The 15,568-nt window shown below is 45.3% G+C and overlaps 1 protein-coding gene across 3 annotated transcripts in view; it reads left to right on the top strand.

The window, feature by feature from the left end:
* The window catches only part of SP1 (Sp1 transcription factor), a 38,884-nt gene extending 26,649 nt beyond the window's left edge, over positions 1 to 12,235 (top strand). For all 3 annotated transcript variants that reach the window (XM_015422209.1, XM_015422210.1, XM_015422211.1), the window contains exons 4-6: positions 5,148 to 5,316; positions 8,132 to 8,331; positions 11,484 to 12,235. In XM_015422209.1, the coding sequence (XP_015277695.1) occupies positions 5,148 to 5,316; positions 8,132 to 8,331; positions 11,484 to 11,803 (689 nt within the window). In that variant the 3' untranslated portion in view covers positions 11,804 to 12,235. The remainder of the gene's footprint in view (positions 1 to 5,147; positions 5,317 to 8,131; positions 8,332 to 11,483) is intronic.
* The last annotated feature ends 3,333 nt before the right edge of the window (positions 12,236 to 15,568 follow it).

Raw genomic sequence — 15,568 nt, forward strand, 5'->3', positions numbered from 1 at the left:
GATTTGGTCCTAAGTAACACTCAAGACCTGGTGAGAGATGTAAAAGTGATTGCACCGCTTGGGAACAGTGATCATAATGTTGTTGAGTTCAACATTTGTACAAATAGGGAATTGGCCAAAAAGACTCACACAACCACTTTTAACTTTAAAAGGGGTAATTTTTCTGATATGAGGGGACATGTGGGGAGGAAACTGAAGGGAAAAGTAGAAAGGGTCAAAACCATTGGGGAAGCTTGGAAACTGTTTAAAACTACAATTCTAGAAGCTCAAATAAAATATATTCCGCAGGTTAGGAAAGGCACAAACAGGTATAAGAAAAAGCCTACATGGTTAACAAACAAAGTAATGGAAGCTGTAAAAGGTAAAAAGGATTCCTTTAAGCGGTGGAAAGCTAGTCACAGTGAGGCTGATAAAACAGAACACAGGCTATGGCAAATAAAATGCAAGTCTGTGGTCAGGCATGCAAAAAGGGAATATGAGGAGCATATAGCAAAAAATGTAAAGACCAACAATAAAACTTTCTTCAAATACATTAGAAACAGGAAACCAGCCAGGGAGGCAGTGGGGCCCTTGGATGACCAAGGGGTAAAAGGAGTACTGAAGGATGATAGGGAAATGGCTGAGAAGCTAAATGCATTTTTTGCCTCCGTCTTCACTGTGGAAGATGAGAGGTGCTTGCCCACTCCAGAGCCGCTGAGTTCGGGAGGGGTGTTGAAAGACCTGAGTCAGATTGAGGTGACGAGAGAGGAGGTCCTAAAACTGATAAACAACTTAAAAACTGATAAATCACCAGGCCCAGATGGCATACATCCAAGAGTTCTGAAAGAACTCAATTGTGAACTTGTGGATCTCCTGACAAAAATATGTAATCTCTCCTTAAAATCAGCCTCCATTCCTGAGGACTGGAAGGTAGCTAATGTCACTCCCATCTTTAAAAAGGGTTCCAGAGGAGATCCGGGAAATTACAGGCCTGTCAGTCTGACGTCGATACCGGGTAAATTGGTGGAAACCATTATTAAGGAAAGAATTAGTAGGCACATAGATGAACAAAACCTATTGAGGCAGACTCAACATGGGTTCTGTAAGGGAAGATCTTGTCTCACTAACCTGTTAATGTTCTTTGAGGGGGTGAACAAACATGTGGACAAGGGGGATCCAATAGATATTGTTTACCTTGACTTCCAGAAAGCTTTTGATAAAGTTCCTCATCAAAGGCTCCTAAGCAAGCTCAAAAATCATGGGATAAAAGGACAAGTCCTTTTATGGATCAAAAACTGGCTAATTAATAGAAAACAGAGAGTGAGTATAAATGGGCAGTTCTCCCAGTGGAGGGGTGTAAGCAGTGGGGTACCACAGGGATCAGTACTTGGTCCACTGCTTTTTAACTTGTTCATTAATGATTTGGAGTTGGGAGTAAGCAGTGAAGTGGCTAAATTTGCGGATGATACGAAGTTGTTCAGGGTGGTGAAAACCAGTGAGGATTGTGAGGCACTCCAAAGGGATCTGTCAAAGTTGGGCGAGTGGGCGTCAACATGGCAAATGGGGTTCAATGTGGCCAAGTGCAAGGTGATGCACATTGGAGCCAAAAATCCTAACTATAAATACACGTTGATGGGGTCTGAACTGGCAGAGACAGATCAAGAGAGAGATCTTGGAGTTGTAGTAGATAACTCACTGAAAATGTCGAGACAGTGTGTGACTGCAATAAAGAAGGCCAATGCTATGCTGGGGATTATTAGGAAGGGTATTGTAAACAGATCAGCCAATATCATAATGCCGCTATATAAATCAATGGTGCGACCTCATCTGGAATACTGTGTGCAATTCTGGTCACCACACCTTAAAAAGGATATTATAGCTTTGGAAAAAGTGCAGAAAAGAGCAACTCGAATGATAAAAGGGTTGGAACACTTTCCCTATGAGGAACGGTTAAGGCGCTTAGGGCTCTTTAGCTTGGAGAAACGACGACTGAGGGGTGACATGATTGAGGTTTATAAGATTATGCATGGGAAAGAGCAGGTAGAGAAAGAGGTACTTTTCTCCCTTTCTCACAATACAAGAACCCGTGGGCACTCCATGAAATTGCTGAGCGGTCAGGTTAGAACTGATCAAAGGAAGTACTTCTTCACCAAAAGAGTGATTCATTTTTTATTTATTTTATATATTTTATCGAACTTATACCCCACCCTCCCCGCAAGCGTGCTCAGGGCGGCTTCCAATAAAAACATAAATACATTAAAATACACAACATTCATCATACAATAAAACATTATAAATACAAAGTGCTGGCGGCAGATTAAAACTAATCTAGTTGGTAAATTACAGAAATAAATTGCCACTGCCCAGATGTCCGCGATGTTTTCTGCTCTTAGTCCATATTGTTGTTAAAACCACAGGCTGTGTTCAGTTGTAACAATCTGCAGTGGGAACCTGCAGTAGTGTGAGCCTGCAGTAGCGGCGGCCCCTACTTAAATGCCTGGTGGAAGAGCTCCGTCTTGCAGGCCCTGCGGAACTGTAAAAGGTTCCGCAGGGCCCTGATCTCCTCCGGGAGCTCATTCCACCAGGTAGGGGCCGTCACTGAGAAAGCTCCGGCCTTGGTGATGGCTAACTTGGCCTCCCTCGGGCCAGGGAGGGTCAACAGATTTTGAGATCCCGACCGTAGTGCTCTCTGGGGTATATACGGGGAAAGGCGGTATCCCTTAGGTAACACATGGAATTCACTGCCACAGGAAGTGGTGACGGCTACAAGCATGGACGGCTTCAAAAGGGAATTAGATAAGCATATGCAGCAGAGGTCCATCAGTGGCTATTAGCCACAAGGTATAGATAGGGACTCTGGGGCAAGTGATGCTCTGTCATCTTGGTGCTTGGGGGGGGGTCAACAGTGGGAGGGCTTCTAATGTCCTGGCCCCACTGGTGGACCTCCTGATGGCACTGGTATTTCTGGCCACTGTGTGATACAGGGTGGTGGACTGGATAGGCCTTTGGCCTGATCCAACATTGGCGTCTCTTATGTTCTTATGTTCTTATCAGGCCACCTTCTGTGCTCCATTTGGAATTTTGGGGTGATAACACTGGCCCTGGTCCACCTGGCCCTGCTAATGAGTTTACTGAGAGATCTCAAACAGTTTTGAACACTGCGAAGGACAATATAGAAATAATTGAGTTTCAAGGCATGTGACCTTTGCACTGCCTCTTTGCCAGCTCCGCTTGAGGTAATTCACTCCTGCGTAGGACATCACTGCTGTTTCCGTCCCATTATTCTGCCTGGAGCAGCAGGGCAGCCTTTGCACTGCAAGCTACTGACAGCGTGGACTTCAAGGAGCTCTTGCCGACATTCCTTTTAAATGGCAGCCACTTTGCAACCCTAACTAAGTAATAGTTGTTGCAGGCTCCTGAGTGTTTTGTGTGCCTTGGTCTGATGAACATGGACCGGCCTACTGGCATCTGTTAAATCACCTCTGAAAACAGATTGCTCAGCCTGCTGGGTTTTTGCATCTGTGACAGTGTGGGAGTTTTCTCTCCCCACCCCCACCCTGTGAAAATAATCAAGCGGAGAGTCTTGTAGGGAAATAAACTATTTGGAAAGTGTAGCTTGGAATTATGGAAGAAGCAATTAGATGACAGCATAAGCATGGCCCAATAAAACGGAGATGAAAATGGATGGGCTCAAGAGCTTCCCACTCCTCCAGTGCTCCCCTCCCGTTAGGAAATGTTTTATATCTTCCCCCTGCATTTGAAAAACTCATCAGCACAGCTCTATAATTCCTATGGTTTTTGTAATTGGATATTGGCTTTTGAGAAAGAGGGAGAGAGAATGTGGTGCACGGGCTGTTAACAGATAATTTTTCAACTTTTTACATCCTTTCTGTGATCACAGTAATTAGCCAGCGAGCGTGTTCGTTCCCCAACCCCCCTCCCCCCATACCTTCCTTAGCACAAGCCCCACTTAAGCTATTCTCTCTCTCAAGCTGCTGTATTTATTGCCTTCGCACTTTATTGTTGGGATGGGTTGCATCTGTTTTGAAGATTAGCTCCTGGGGTGCTATTACAATCATTTCCAGCTAAACAGATACTTAAAAAAAAAAACCACCCAAAACCCACGCACGCTGCATTCTTTCTGTTAAGCCCAGCACTTTGCAAGTTCCCAAACAAAGAAACTTTGCCCTGAACAAAATAAGCTTTCCAGTTCATAAGATTATAGGCCTCAGCACAGCTTATCGTTCTGCTGTGATATAGCAGCTGGGATCTAGTAGGGATGGGCTCGGAAAATATTTGTATCTTACACCACAAAAGTACAACTTTTAGATAAGCGGTTCTGAGTAAGGACAGATTAAAGAATGTCATTCTTTTAAAACCCCATTCCACAGAACAGCCCTACTTCCCTTCTGGTTCATTACCTCAAAGTGCAATTTTATTTATTTGTATTAGTGCATTCTGCACGCACACACTCCCAAAGAGCTCAGTACAGTATGATGTATCTCATTATTTTATCCTAACAACCACCTTGTGAGGCGGGTTTGTCAGAGAGAGAAAGAGAGACTTGCTCAAGTCACCTAGTCAGCTTCCAGGCTGCATGAGGTTTCCCCTGTTCCCACCTTATGTTGGCTCTGTTTTCTTTAGTTTTTGTTTCTCTTTTCAGTGCTTTCTAGTAACATTTGAAGTTACCCTAGTTCAGTGGTGGCGAACCTATGGCACGGATGCCAGAGGTGGCACTCAGAGCCCTCTCTGTGGGCACGCGTGCCATTTCTCCCAGCCAGGCCCAGACAATCATTAAAGTGTCGAATTCTCTGCCAAATAATTTTAAGTAAATGAAAGCATTTGAGATTGCTTTCCTGACTTTGTTTGGATCATCTTAAGTTAATGTATGAGTTGTTTTTTCTAAAGTAAAACCTCAGTATTCATGTTAAATTGCCGTGTTGGCACTTTGCGATAAATAAGTGGGTTTTGGGTCGCAGTTTGGGCACTCGGTCCCTAAAAGGTTCGCCATCACTGCCTAGTTGATTAAGGTACAAAGCAGATTGTATCGGTTTGGTTTCACATCAGACTGGGCAATCCTTTTTTTCAAGGATTGATCGTACTTCTGTGTGCGTGTGTCTTGACCACAATAAAAACAGCTAAGTCCAAAACAAAACATTTCATTGCAGGTGATCATCATACCCACCTCAACCTTCATGGCGCTGGTGGTGATGGGTTGGCTGATGATGGCACCAACCTGGAAGAAGGGGAGAACAGTCCAGATGCCCAGCCGCAGCAAGGCCGAAGGATGCGCAGGGAAGCGTGCACTTGCCCGTACTGCAAAGATAATGAAGGAAGGTAAGATTGTGTAGGCGTAGCCTCCCACAAGTTAAAAGTGCCCTATGGTGCAAAAACGTATAAGCAAGGAGGGGTCGATTTGGCTCCAAGTTTCTTGGGTTGCTTTTTAAATTCAGAACAGTGGCACATCCATTATTTCAGAAGCCCCCGTTTCATAAGTGGGAGCTGTGGATTTGAGGTGTTCAAGTTACAGTCTAGCAAAAATAGCTCCCTACAATAATCTTGTGGGTTGTAGTTTGGTTAGAGTTGACATGTTTTTGCTGAAGACTTTTAGTCTCATCTACAGAACATTTCCAGGAATCCCTGGGGAGAAAATGATTAAAATTTCAGTCCGTGGTATAGCTTTGTATTGAGGGTGCAAAGCCAGAAGTTGCCTGTCTGCAGTCTTGTCTACCCTCCTCCACCCTCCCCCTAGAAATGTTGATGTTATGCTGTGTGGGTGGGAGTAATCAGCAAAACTTGGATGTTGCTGGGTATATTTTATAGCCTCACTCTCTTTGGTAGACAAAGCTTTGTCAAGATTACATTGTGTCAACGCTTACAGGGGCCAGGCTTTGTGCCTTTCGCTTCGGTTTGCCATATTAGATAAAGGACTCCTGGCACCTTATGAATAATGGTGCCCATTTTCAAGAACCGGCACTGAGCTTCTAGATCTCTGAGAGCTACTGACAATGCCTGACAATTTCTCCTCTCTTTTTCTGCTCTAGACCTTCAGCCTCTTTACCCACTATGGTGTTTCTTTTTCACTATTTCAGTTCTTTGTCAACAGTGTCTTTTGCAATCCCAGTCCTGCCCTGAAAATTCCAAATTCCACAGCCAAATAATGCAGCTTCTGTGACAAAGCCATGTGTAAATCAAATACATATGCATAATTCAATCTGCTGCAGAAATCTGGTTTCCTTGTTTTGGAAGCTGCTTTACAATTGGCAGCATATGTTCAAGTGAAGTTGTGCGGGAGCCGATGATTATCAGTGGTTAGGAGCTCTGTTATCCTTTGGCTGTCCAAAGAGAAACTCCTTTCATTCTTTTAGGTGTATAATTTCACTTTTTGACTTACCAGAGACGCTTGAGGTGGTTTGCAATTAATCAAACACCGGTTTTTAAACCTTTCAGCACTATTGCCTAAAATAGCGTTAAAAGATTCAAGTGGAAATGTTTGAAATGGGGAGGGTTGCCCATTTATATGTTCCTAAGCTTATGGAATAAGTTGTGCTACAAATCTGCATGGCAGAAATGGCAGGTGAAACATCTGACCACCAGCTTGAGAACCTGAATGGAGCTCTGGTTAAGTGGCCTGATCACTTATATTGTTGTAACTGGTGGCTCAAGAACTAAGAGGTCCCTGTAATGTAACAGGGCCCCCAAAAGTAAGTTATAATTTAAGGGAAAAAGCCGTTGTTTATCATATGTCTGTGTAGCACCAGAGTTCTGGTTTCAAGCTCAAAGCCGACAAATCAGGAAAATTCAGAGGTGGTAGGGAAAGCAAGTTCCCCATGAGGATAAGTTGTCCTTGCTGGCTTTTGTTAGCTTAATGATTTTCGAAGGCCTTGAGAAAATTTTCAGGCTTGATAAAAAAGGATGTCTGAAGTAGGAGATCAGGTCTGCTGAGGGGCCAAGATGTGGCACTATCTGCTTAGATATTGCTGGAGACTGGGTCTGGGTTAAAGCATGAAGCACACGGTGTTCAGTAGTGCCATGCGCTGGTAAGGGAAACAGAGTCCTGTTATGGAAAGCTTTGAAGAAGAAGAATCCCCCAGATACTTAGGTTTAGCCTCATTCTTTCCCATCTAATGGTGGATGGTCCACACATTGGTGGGAATGCACGTTCATGAGTCTCTTTCCATTTGTTTTGAAATCCTCTAGGAGGGAGTAGACTGTCTTGCCAGCAGCATTTTTTTTAAAGCACCCTGCTGTAATGACTGTGGGAGCAGTTGCTCTCCCCTAGTAGGCAAAAGCAGCTGATCTCAGAGTAAGCCAGACATGGCTGTCTTCATGAATGAATGAATGAATGAATGAATGATGTTTATTTACGGTCAAAGCCTATTTGTCAAAATAATACATATTCGTTAAATACAAACAGATTAGCTTTCAGTCCAAAAATATATATTTAGACAAGTGTTCCCCCTAAGCTGAGTTAGTGTGAGCTAGCTCACAGTTTTTTAGCCTCCAGCTCACACATTTTTGTCTTAGCTCAGGAAGGACAGCTCCAGAGCAAACTAATTTATGCAGGAGCCAAATCGCTCGCTCACAACTTTCATGCCAGTAGCTCACACAGTAGATTTTTTGCTCACAAGACTCCAAAGGTTAGAGGGAACATTGAAGACATATAACCTTAAAACCATTAAAATGTTAAAAAATAAAAAGTTTAACAGTCCATTATATCAGAATAACTATGAAAATGTCTAAAACTAAACTAATTATAAGTCATGCAAAAGGTGATTGAGGGTTTTTATTGTGGAATTTTATCAGCTGAAAGCAGAATTTAGCTATTTGTCTGGAGTTTTGCTGGTTTTCCTCTGTCAGAAGTCTCTACATCAGCACTATCTGCATCAGGTGCTGGCCTATCTAAGAGGGGGGAGATAAGCTTATCCCTATAAACTTGATGAAAGGGGCGGCGAAAGAACATATGGGGCATTGATTCCACGTCTCCCAAGGAACATGGGCATGGCTGTCTTCAAAAAACTGTCTGTTGGTGGCCAGCCCAGATCTCTGTATTGACAGTGCTGTCTCCTCCTTGCCACGAAGGAAGAGGGATGGGCAAGCAAGCTTTGTTCTCTGTTCAGTTCTGACTTTTATGTGTACTCCTTTTCTGCAGGAGCTCTGGGGATCCAGGCAAAAAGAAACAGCATATCTGTCACATGCCAGGCTGTGGGAAAGTGTACGGGAAGACGTCTCACTTGCGAGCTCACCTTCGGTGGCATACCGGGGAGCGGCCCTTTGTGTGCAGCTGGACGTTTTGTGGCAAGCGCTTCACACGCAGCGATGAGTTGCAGCGACACAAGCGAACCCACACAGGTAACTGGAAGGAGCTGTTGGGGCTTGGGCAGGAAGCAGTACCTGGTGACACGAAGAGAAGCCCATCCTTATAGAAGAGGCCTTTGTGCACAGCATTTCTTTTATCTTTGCCCGATCATTCGCTCAGGGTAAACTGTAGCCCTTTTTAGGCACATGGTTGGTGTTTTCTCTGCAGTCTCAATCCCTGGGGTGGGTCCAGTCATCCTTTAAGAAGCCTTCCACCAGCCTAAGGAGCCGTTCCCTAATTTTTAAATTCCTTCAACAGAAGAGCCACTTAAGTTGAAGGAAAGCTTCAGTCTTTGCTCAGTGGAGTGATAGGCTAAGGGCCCACCCGGCTATCTGGAGTAAGCACATTGAATATTAGCAAGTTCCATGTTTGTTCATGGCTGCTTTCTGGTATGTAGCAGTAGCATTCCTTTCTGGGTAGTACCCATTCAGACTGCTTGTGTATGTGTGTCTTCGCTCCCGTACAAGCTGCATGTCTGAATGCTGTTCCCTGAAAGCAGCTCCCTGCTCATAGAAACCAACGTGTCGGAGAGAAGGGTTTTACCCTAGCCTTCTCCTGCTCTTGCTAGACCTTTCCATACAGGAGTGAGTTGGTTTTTTAAAAATGGAGGAGACGAAGTGCAGCATAACAGCTGCATATATGTGGGGATGGACGTGATTAGATTGTGAGGGGGGGGGGTCACGTGTGGTATGCTGGGGTTAAAAACTCCCTAGGAATTAACCTAAAGAGCAAGGAGCAGTAACTTTGTCTGATTCAGAATCGTTTACAAAAAAGAGGGGGGAGACTACTCTAGGGGGTCATCCAAGGTTAAGTAGCTTTTGTGGTTCACATACTTGCATGCACACACAACTCTGCTGCATAGCGTTTTCCCAAGGCCGGTCTCATCTAATGGGGGGGGGGGCAGAAAGAAGAGAGAGTATTCCAGAGCTCCTTAATGATGTTTGGGTTTTTTTGTACTCTGGAAGCAACTGCTGTACAGTCCTTACTAGTGGGTGAGCAGTCTTCCTCCCTCTAATGGGGGCAGAGGCATCCTGGGAACCAGTGAAGGAATGCTCTAGTGCACGTAATGGATCGGAGGGCAAGTACCTCCTTAGAAGCTACTACTTCACTTTTGTCCGAGTTGCATTCACAGGGGTGGAAAATGGTCAATAAAATCAGTAAAAGTCAGTTTTTTCATCTTAATCAGTAATTTGTCGGTTTTTTAAAAAATTAGTCAGTAAAGTCAGTATTTCTTTGATTTTTGTGAATGCAGTTTCTGTTTTCATTACTGCATTTTTTGGGTAACATGATGACTTCCCAGTGAGAAGACAGATTGTTCTCAGTTTAGTTATGATGTACTTTAAAGACTTTGTTCCTAAGAGTAAAAGTGTGCAGTGCAGAAAACTGTTGGCTCAGTCGTCTCAGTCTGAGCCAACCAGCCACAGCTTGCAATGTCCGGTCCAGATCTTCCGGTTTGAAGTCTGACTGGCTGCCCAACAACAGATAGAGCTGGGTGTCATCTGCATACTGGTGACATCCCAGCCCTGCCTCCGGGCAATGGGGCGCATGTAGATGTTAAATAACATTGGGGACAGCACTGCCCCTTGGGGCACTCCACAAATCAGTGGGTGCCTTTGGGATAACTGCTCCCCTAGTGACACCCTTTTCCCCCCAACCCTGAAGGAAAGAAGCCAGCCATTGCAAGGCAGGCCCCTGGACTCCAGTGTCGGCGAGGCAGTGGATCAGTAACGAATGGTTGACCATGTAGAACGCTGCCGACAGGTCCAACAGCAACATCACTGCCAAACCGCCCTGATCCAGATGCCTCTGGAGGTCATCCGTGAGGGTGACCAGTGCCGTCTCTATCCTGTGGCCTGGGCAGAAACTGGACTGAAAAGGATCTAGAATGGAAATGTCATCCAAAAAGCTCTGTAGCTGAATTGCCACAACTGTCTCAATCGTTTTGCCCAAATTGGGCAGATTGGAGACTGACCAGTAATTAGCCAAGTCAGCCAGATCCAGATATGGCTTTTTCAGGAGGGGACGAACCACAGCTTCCTTGAGTGCCCTATGGAACTGTCCCTCCAAGAGGGGCTTGTTGATAATCTCCCTTAGGGCATCTCGAAACCCATCATGGCCAGCTTTAATTAGCCATGATGAGCATGGGTCAAGGCAGCACGTGGTAGGGCGTAAAGTTAAGAGCAGTTTGTCAGCTTCCTCCAAGCTGAGCGGACTGAAATAATCCATAACCTGACTAGAAGACGTGCATGGAGCCTCGAGTTCACTTACTGTCTCAACTGTGGTGAGGAGGTCACAGTGGAGCGACAGGACTTTATCTGCAAAGTAGCTCTCAAAGGCCTCACAGCTAGTAAGCCTGAGTAAGCACTGGGAAGGTGATTAAGATGCACTTTCAAAAACCATTTTTTAAAAGTATAGCCAGCCAAAGGAATATGCAGATGGTGCAAGGGGAAGATTGATGGACGCAGAAGGTGCAGTGATGTCCTACACATGTCCTGTTGTGTATGGATGGCACCCAAAGCCCAGGTCTCTCCCTGCAGATCTTAAGAAGTGAGGTGGGGAGGTAATGTGGGAGAAGGCTTCTCTTGAGCTACCCTGGGCCCCAGGCATTTAGGATTTTAACACTGGGTTTGGAAGCCAACAACTAGCTAGTACATTTGAGCAGGAATTGGTGCGATACATGCGCTGGATCTTGTCGCCTTACAAGCACTCGCACTCCTTGCTATCTGTTCAGTTTTCAAAAGCAGCCCAGGCTAGAAGCATCTTGCAGTAGTCCAGCATGAAGAATGTGAATAACTGTAGCCTGACTTAATTTTCCACTGACAGGTAAGGGGTGGGGTAATTCCCACTGATTCCCCTTTACTGCTGCAGACGCTCCCCCATTTGCCTGTCATGGTATTCCTGAGAATGCCCAGGAAAAGCGTTTTGGGGTGATCAGTGGGCTGCCACTGGAAGGGTGGAGGCAGGAACCCTCTGAACGGCTGATAGAAGTGCCTTGCATGAGTGGAAAGTTTAGCTTGGATACAGCCCATGGGTGGCCAAATCCTAGCTTCTTAAAAGCAAGCACTTCTGAGATCGCTGGCCATCAAGTGTGGAGTGGGCCTGTGCAAATTTCTTGCTGATTTTCTTGCTGATTGCTTCCATTCAGGAGAGAAGAAGTTTGCCTGCCCAGAGTGTCCCAAACGCTTCATGAGGAGCGACCACCTCTCCAAGCACATCAAGACCCACCAAAACAAGAAGGGAGGTGCACCCAACAGCATGTCCATGGATGTCTCTACCATCTCCATGGATCCGGGCGCATCTGCGGAAGGCGCTGCCGGGGCAACACCATCCGCCCTCATCGCTACCAACATGGTGGCCATGGAGGCGATCTGCCCTGAAAGCATTGCACGCCTGACCAGCAGTGGCATTAACGTCATGCAAGTGGCAGACCTTCAGTCCATCAACATCAGCGGCAACGGATTCTGAGGCAGCGGTGGCTGCACTTTGGAGGCGTTGTGCAAATGCGGGATTCTCAAGGTAGCGATGGGTCCAAGAGATCAGGTCTTTTCACTGCGCATGTGGTGGAAGACGGGGGACTCAGCTGCTCCGCCAGCCCTCCAAATTCCCAGTTTGGTCTCCCAGGAATGCTACGTGCAGAATAAGGCCTGCTGCTGTTGAGGGTGGCCCTCAGATGCCTGGTGTTATTTACCTGGGGGATCAGGGATGGGCCAGAGCTCCTTGACTCATTTATATTGCTCTCATCCCCCCCCCCCCTTTCTAAAAGTCTCTTCACCCTCCCTACTAGGTACCCCAGATGCCATCATGCCTTGGTTCTAAATGTATATGATCACTGAAATACTTTTTAGCAGAAAAAAATTCTATATTATTATTATTATTGTAATTATATAAAACTATAAAATATTTCTTTTTTTTCCTTTTTTTCTTTTTTTTTTTTTTAGAGGTTAAAATTGCTGTGACCAAAGTCTTTGGTCGTCGTTCAGATGCCTTAACTTTGAACTCTTGAGCTGTTAGGCGGCGCTCAGGCTTATGTTGAGATGCTATATTGCATTTTACATTGTAACTATATAAAAATATAAATTTAGCTTTTTTGTATGCTTGGCTTTTAGATTTGAGTTTTTCTTAATTATTTGGGCAAAATTCCCAACTTCGCTCTTTTTTTTTTTTTAACCTGTTCTTTAAAAAAACAACAAAGTAATTTTTCTCTATTTGGAGAGAAATGTATTCATGAAATCCACTGTCTGTCTGTTCTCGTGTACATTCGCACCAGCTATTTCCTGAGAGGTAAGGGTCCATGACCCACAATAAGACCCAAGTTTTATAGGGGAGTGAGTGAGGTGGCATGGAGAGATGAGCAATAGAAATATCCGTGTTTAAAGAGAGCTTGTCCCCGCAGTTCCCTTTTAAGGCAACCCAGATGCCCTGGGTTTGGTGGCACCAGTGGGGGGCGAGGGTCCTTTTCAGCTTCTTGTAGCCAAACTCGCAGAACTGCAGTGGAAATAAGGCCCGGTTAATCTGGTGCCCACCCAGTTAGCAATATGCCAGATGAATTTTGTGGACCGTTGCCTTTTTGTTTGTTTGAAAAAGTGGGGTTTTCCTATGTATTTGGATTGCCCAGCTCAGGAAATTTGTGGAACAAGTTGAAGCTTTGTGGCCTGGGTTGGAGTGGGGGGAGGTCCAGTAGTGAATGCTCTGCAGTCATGTAATAAGGGGACTTGCACATGGGAATTTTTAAAGATCAAGCCCCTGCATTGCTATGGAACACTGTAAGCACTTCTCCAGCTCTGTCCCACCCACATTAGGAAGTGTTGTTCAGTAACACAGTGAGGCCAATCATTGTACACTCACACACACCCTCCTCCTTCTCCCAAGTCACCATTTTGTCTTGTGAACCTTTTCAGCATCTTAGTCCCTTTCACTTGTCTTGTTCTCTTATTGATTATGCATGTCCATCCAGGCACAGCAGGTAGGATCATGTTGCTGACAGTCACCACGAGCAGTCACCTATAAGGCCCAGTACTGAAGGGGAAGGGAAAATGCGGGGACTGGTTGGAGGCACTTGCTTTCCAAGCCACCAGTACAGGTATAAGATCTTTATGGCCTCGACTTCTGAACAGTCCTCTTGACAATTTTGGCATTTGCCCAAAGCCGTAGTGGTTGGTGTTCTGCGGCTGTTCTAAGAGAGGTCTGTCCAGTGCCGTAGTAAGAGGGCATATTGCACCTTCACTCTCTTCCTGCTGTTTTTCTCCCAGCTATTAAAAAGGCAAAACAGAAGCCCAAACCAAATCAGCTACTCTCTAGATAGATTCTTCCCTGGAAAAGAGTTGTGCTGCTTCCAGTGAACTCTGAGCAAACAGCAAATCTCAAATTGCAAGGCAATGACAGAGTTAAGAAATTTCACAATGCTCCTTCCTCTTAAGATTTCTTCTACAGGAGTTATGGATGGTTGACCCTTTGGTGCAGTCACCCTCCTTTTTCTTAGAATGTTCAAGAGGGGGTCACAAATTGGGGCCAGTTTTAGTAGCTGGACATTATTTTTGTTTGCCGATGTTCTGCCTGTAGGCTGTGCTTTTAATTGTGCTCCTCGAACAACCAAGTTGCATCTCCCCTGTCCCCCGGCGTGGCCCAACACTCCCAACTCTCCATCTCACCAATGGCCTCCTCTCTTATCTGCCAGCTCTCCCTGGTTGGGTCACCACCCTGCTGGACAACACTAGGAAACGTATACTGTGTGCCAAACAGCCAACTGGAGCCTCCCACACTATGTGTTCTGCCCCTGACTATCTGATCTTCATGCCAACTGTAGCCACGTAACAGGACCGGACCAGAAAAGTGTTTTTGTGGGACAAGTGAGGAAGGAACCGAACACCTCTATTGAGCCTGTAACTGTGTGCATCTCTGGTGCTCGCTTAGCCTAGCCGGGTGGCGAGTTGCACTGGCATCATCTTCTTCCTCTTCAGGTTTTGTAAGGACGTTCAGCAGTGATGAGCACAAATGGAAACCTTTAAGATAAAGTTATCAGGTGGTATAGCAGTGCTCCGCTTGCTCTCATCCTTTAAATTAAAGAAGGGAGGGGACACCCTTGAAATCTGCCATAAAAGACAGAATTGTGTGTGTTGAGAGTTTTGCGGCAGAGGTGGAGGAGGACATCAGTGAAAAGGAGGACATCAGAACCACGTCTGGCTGCTGTGTTGCTTCACTCCCATTTTATGAGCCTTACAAAATGGAGCTCTTCATACCAGCACAGAAAACGGGGTGCAAGCATCCCAATGTCTTGTCTTTTCCCCTGCCCTTCGACCCAGATGTTCTTGCATGTGTCGGTGTGCACTAGGATCCCAAATCCCTCAAAGAAGCCTTGGTATCAAAATGTGGTAAGCATGGGCCCAAAACTCCCTGCAGTCACTTATATAAAAGACCCCAGATTGCAGTTTTAAAAGGTAATCTTATCAAAAGTAAATACATTGTCTGCATTTCAAATCTGCCAAAGAAAGACCATTGAAACTTTTACAAGCTTATCTCCTAAGTAGCACAAGCCCAGTTGTGCCAGATGAAGTGAACTTCCCCGAGTCATTGTTTCCCCTCCCTAACAAGCATAGAGGGTAGAGTGGGAGGGAGAGCTGGCAGAGATTGCCCTCCCCTGCCAACAGGAAAACCATGCTATTGGCAGAACTGTTGTTTCACTTACAACAGCAACTCAAGTTCCAGCCCAGAGTGGCAAATGTTATGCACTTAGGCAAGTTGTTCGGTTTTAGTTTTAGTTTTCTTAAGATGGGGAGATAATACCGTTTGTTGAAGTGTTTCTGATCTCTGTGCTAGACCACATGATATGGCATTCAGTGAATGGTCTTGCTAGCAGATAAACTTGTTGGCACAGAACCCCAAGGGGAATGTTTGCCCAAGACTGCCTGCAGAGTTTCTTCTCTGAATCGAGTGCTGTTTCAAAAAGGAGAGGGGTGTTCTCACACAAATCTTTGGGAGCACTCTTAAACCAGAGTTCAAAGTTCCAAAGAAGCAGGGATTTCAGAAGCTTGACTGTTCATCCAGCAGTCCAAATCTGCTTTTACAATGTTGGATTTTAGGATTCCATCAAGGACAAGGTAACAATTCTGTTACTGAACTTAACTACTGAAGCATTCCTTGGGATGCTGGAGAGTGGGAGGGAGTAGCTTTTTCTACATGAATTTAAGTACCAAATGGCAAGCAATTATATAAAACCAAAAGCACCAGGCCTTC

The sequence above is a fragment of the Gekko japonicus genome, unplaced genomic scaffold (genome assembly GCF_001447785.1).
Source record: "Gekko japonicus isolate JY-2015 unplaced genomic scaffold, Gekko_japonicus_V1.1 scaffold459, whole genome shotgun sequence".
Taxonomy (NCBI): Eukaryota; Metazoa; Chordata; class Lepidosauria; order Squamata; family Gekkonidae; genus Gekko; species Gekko japonicus.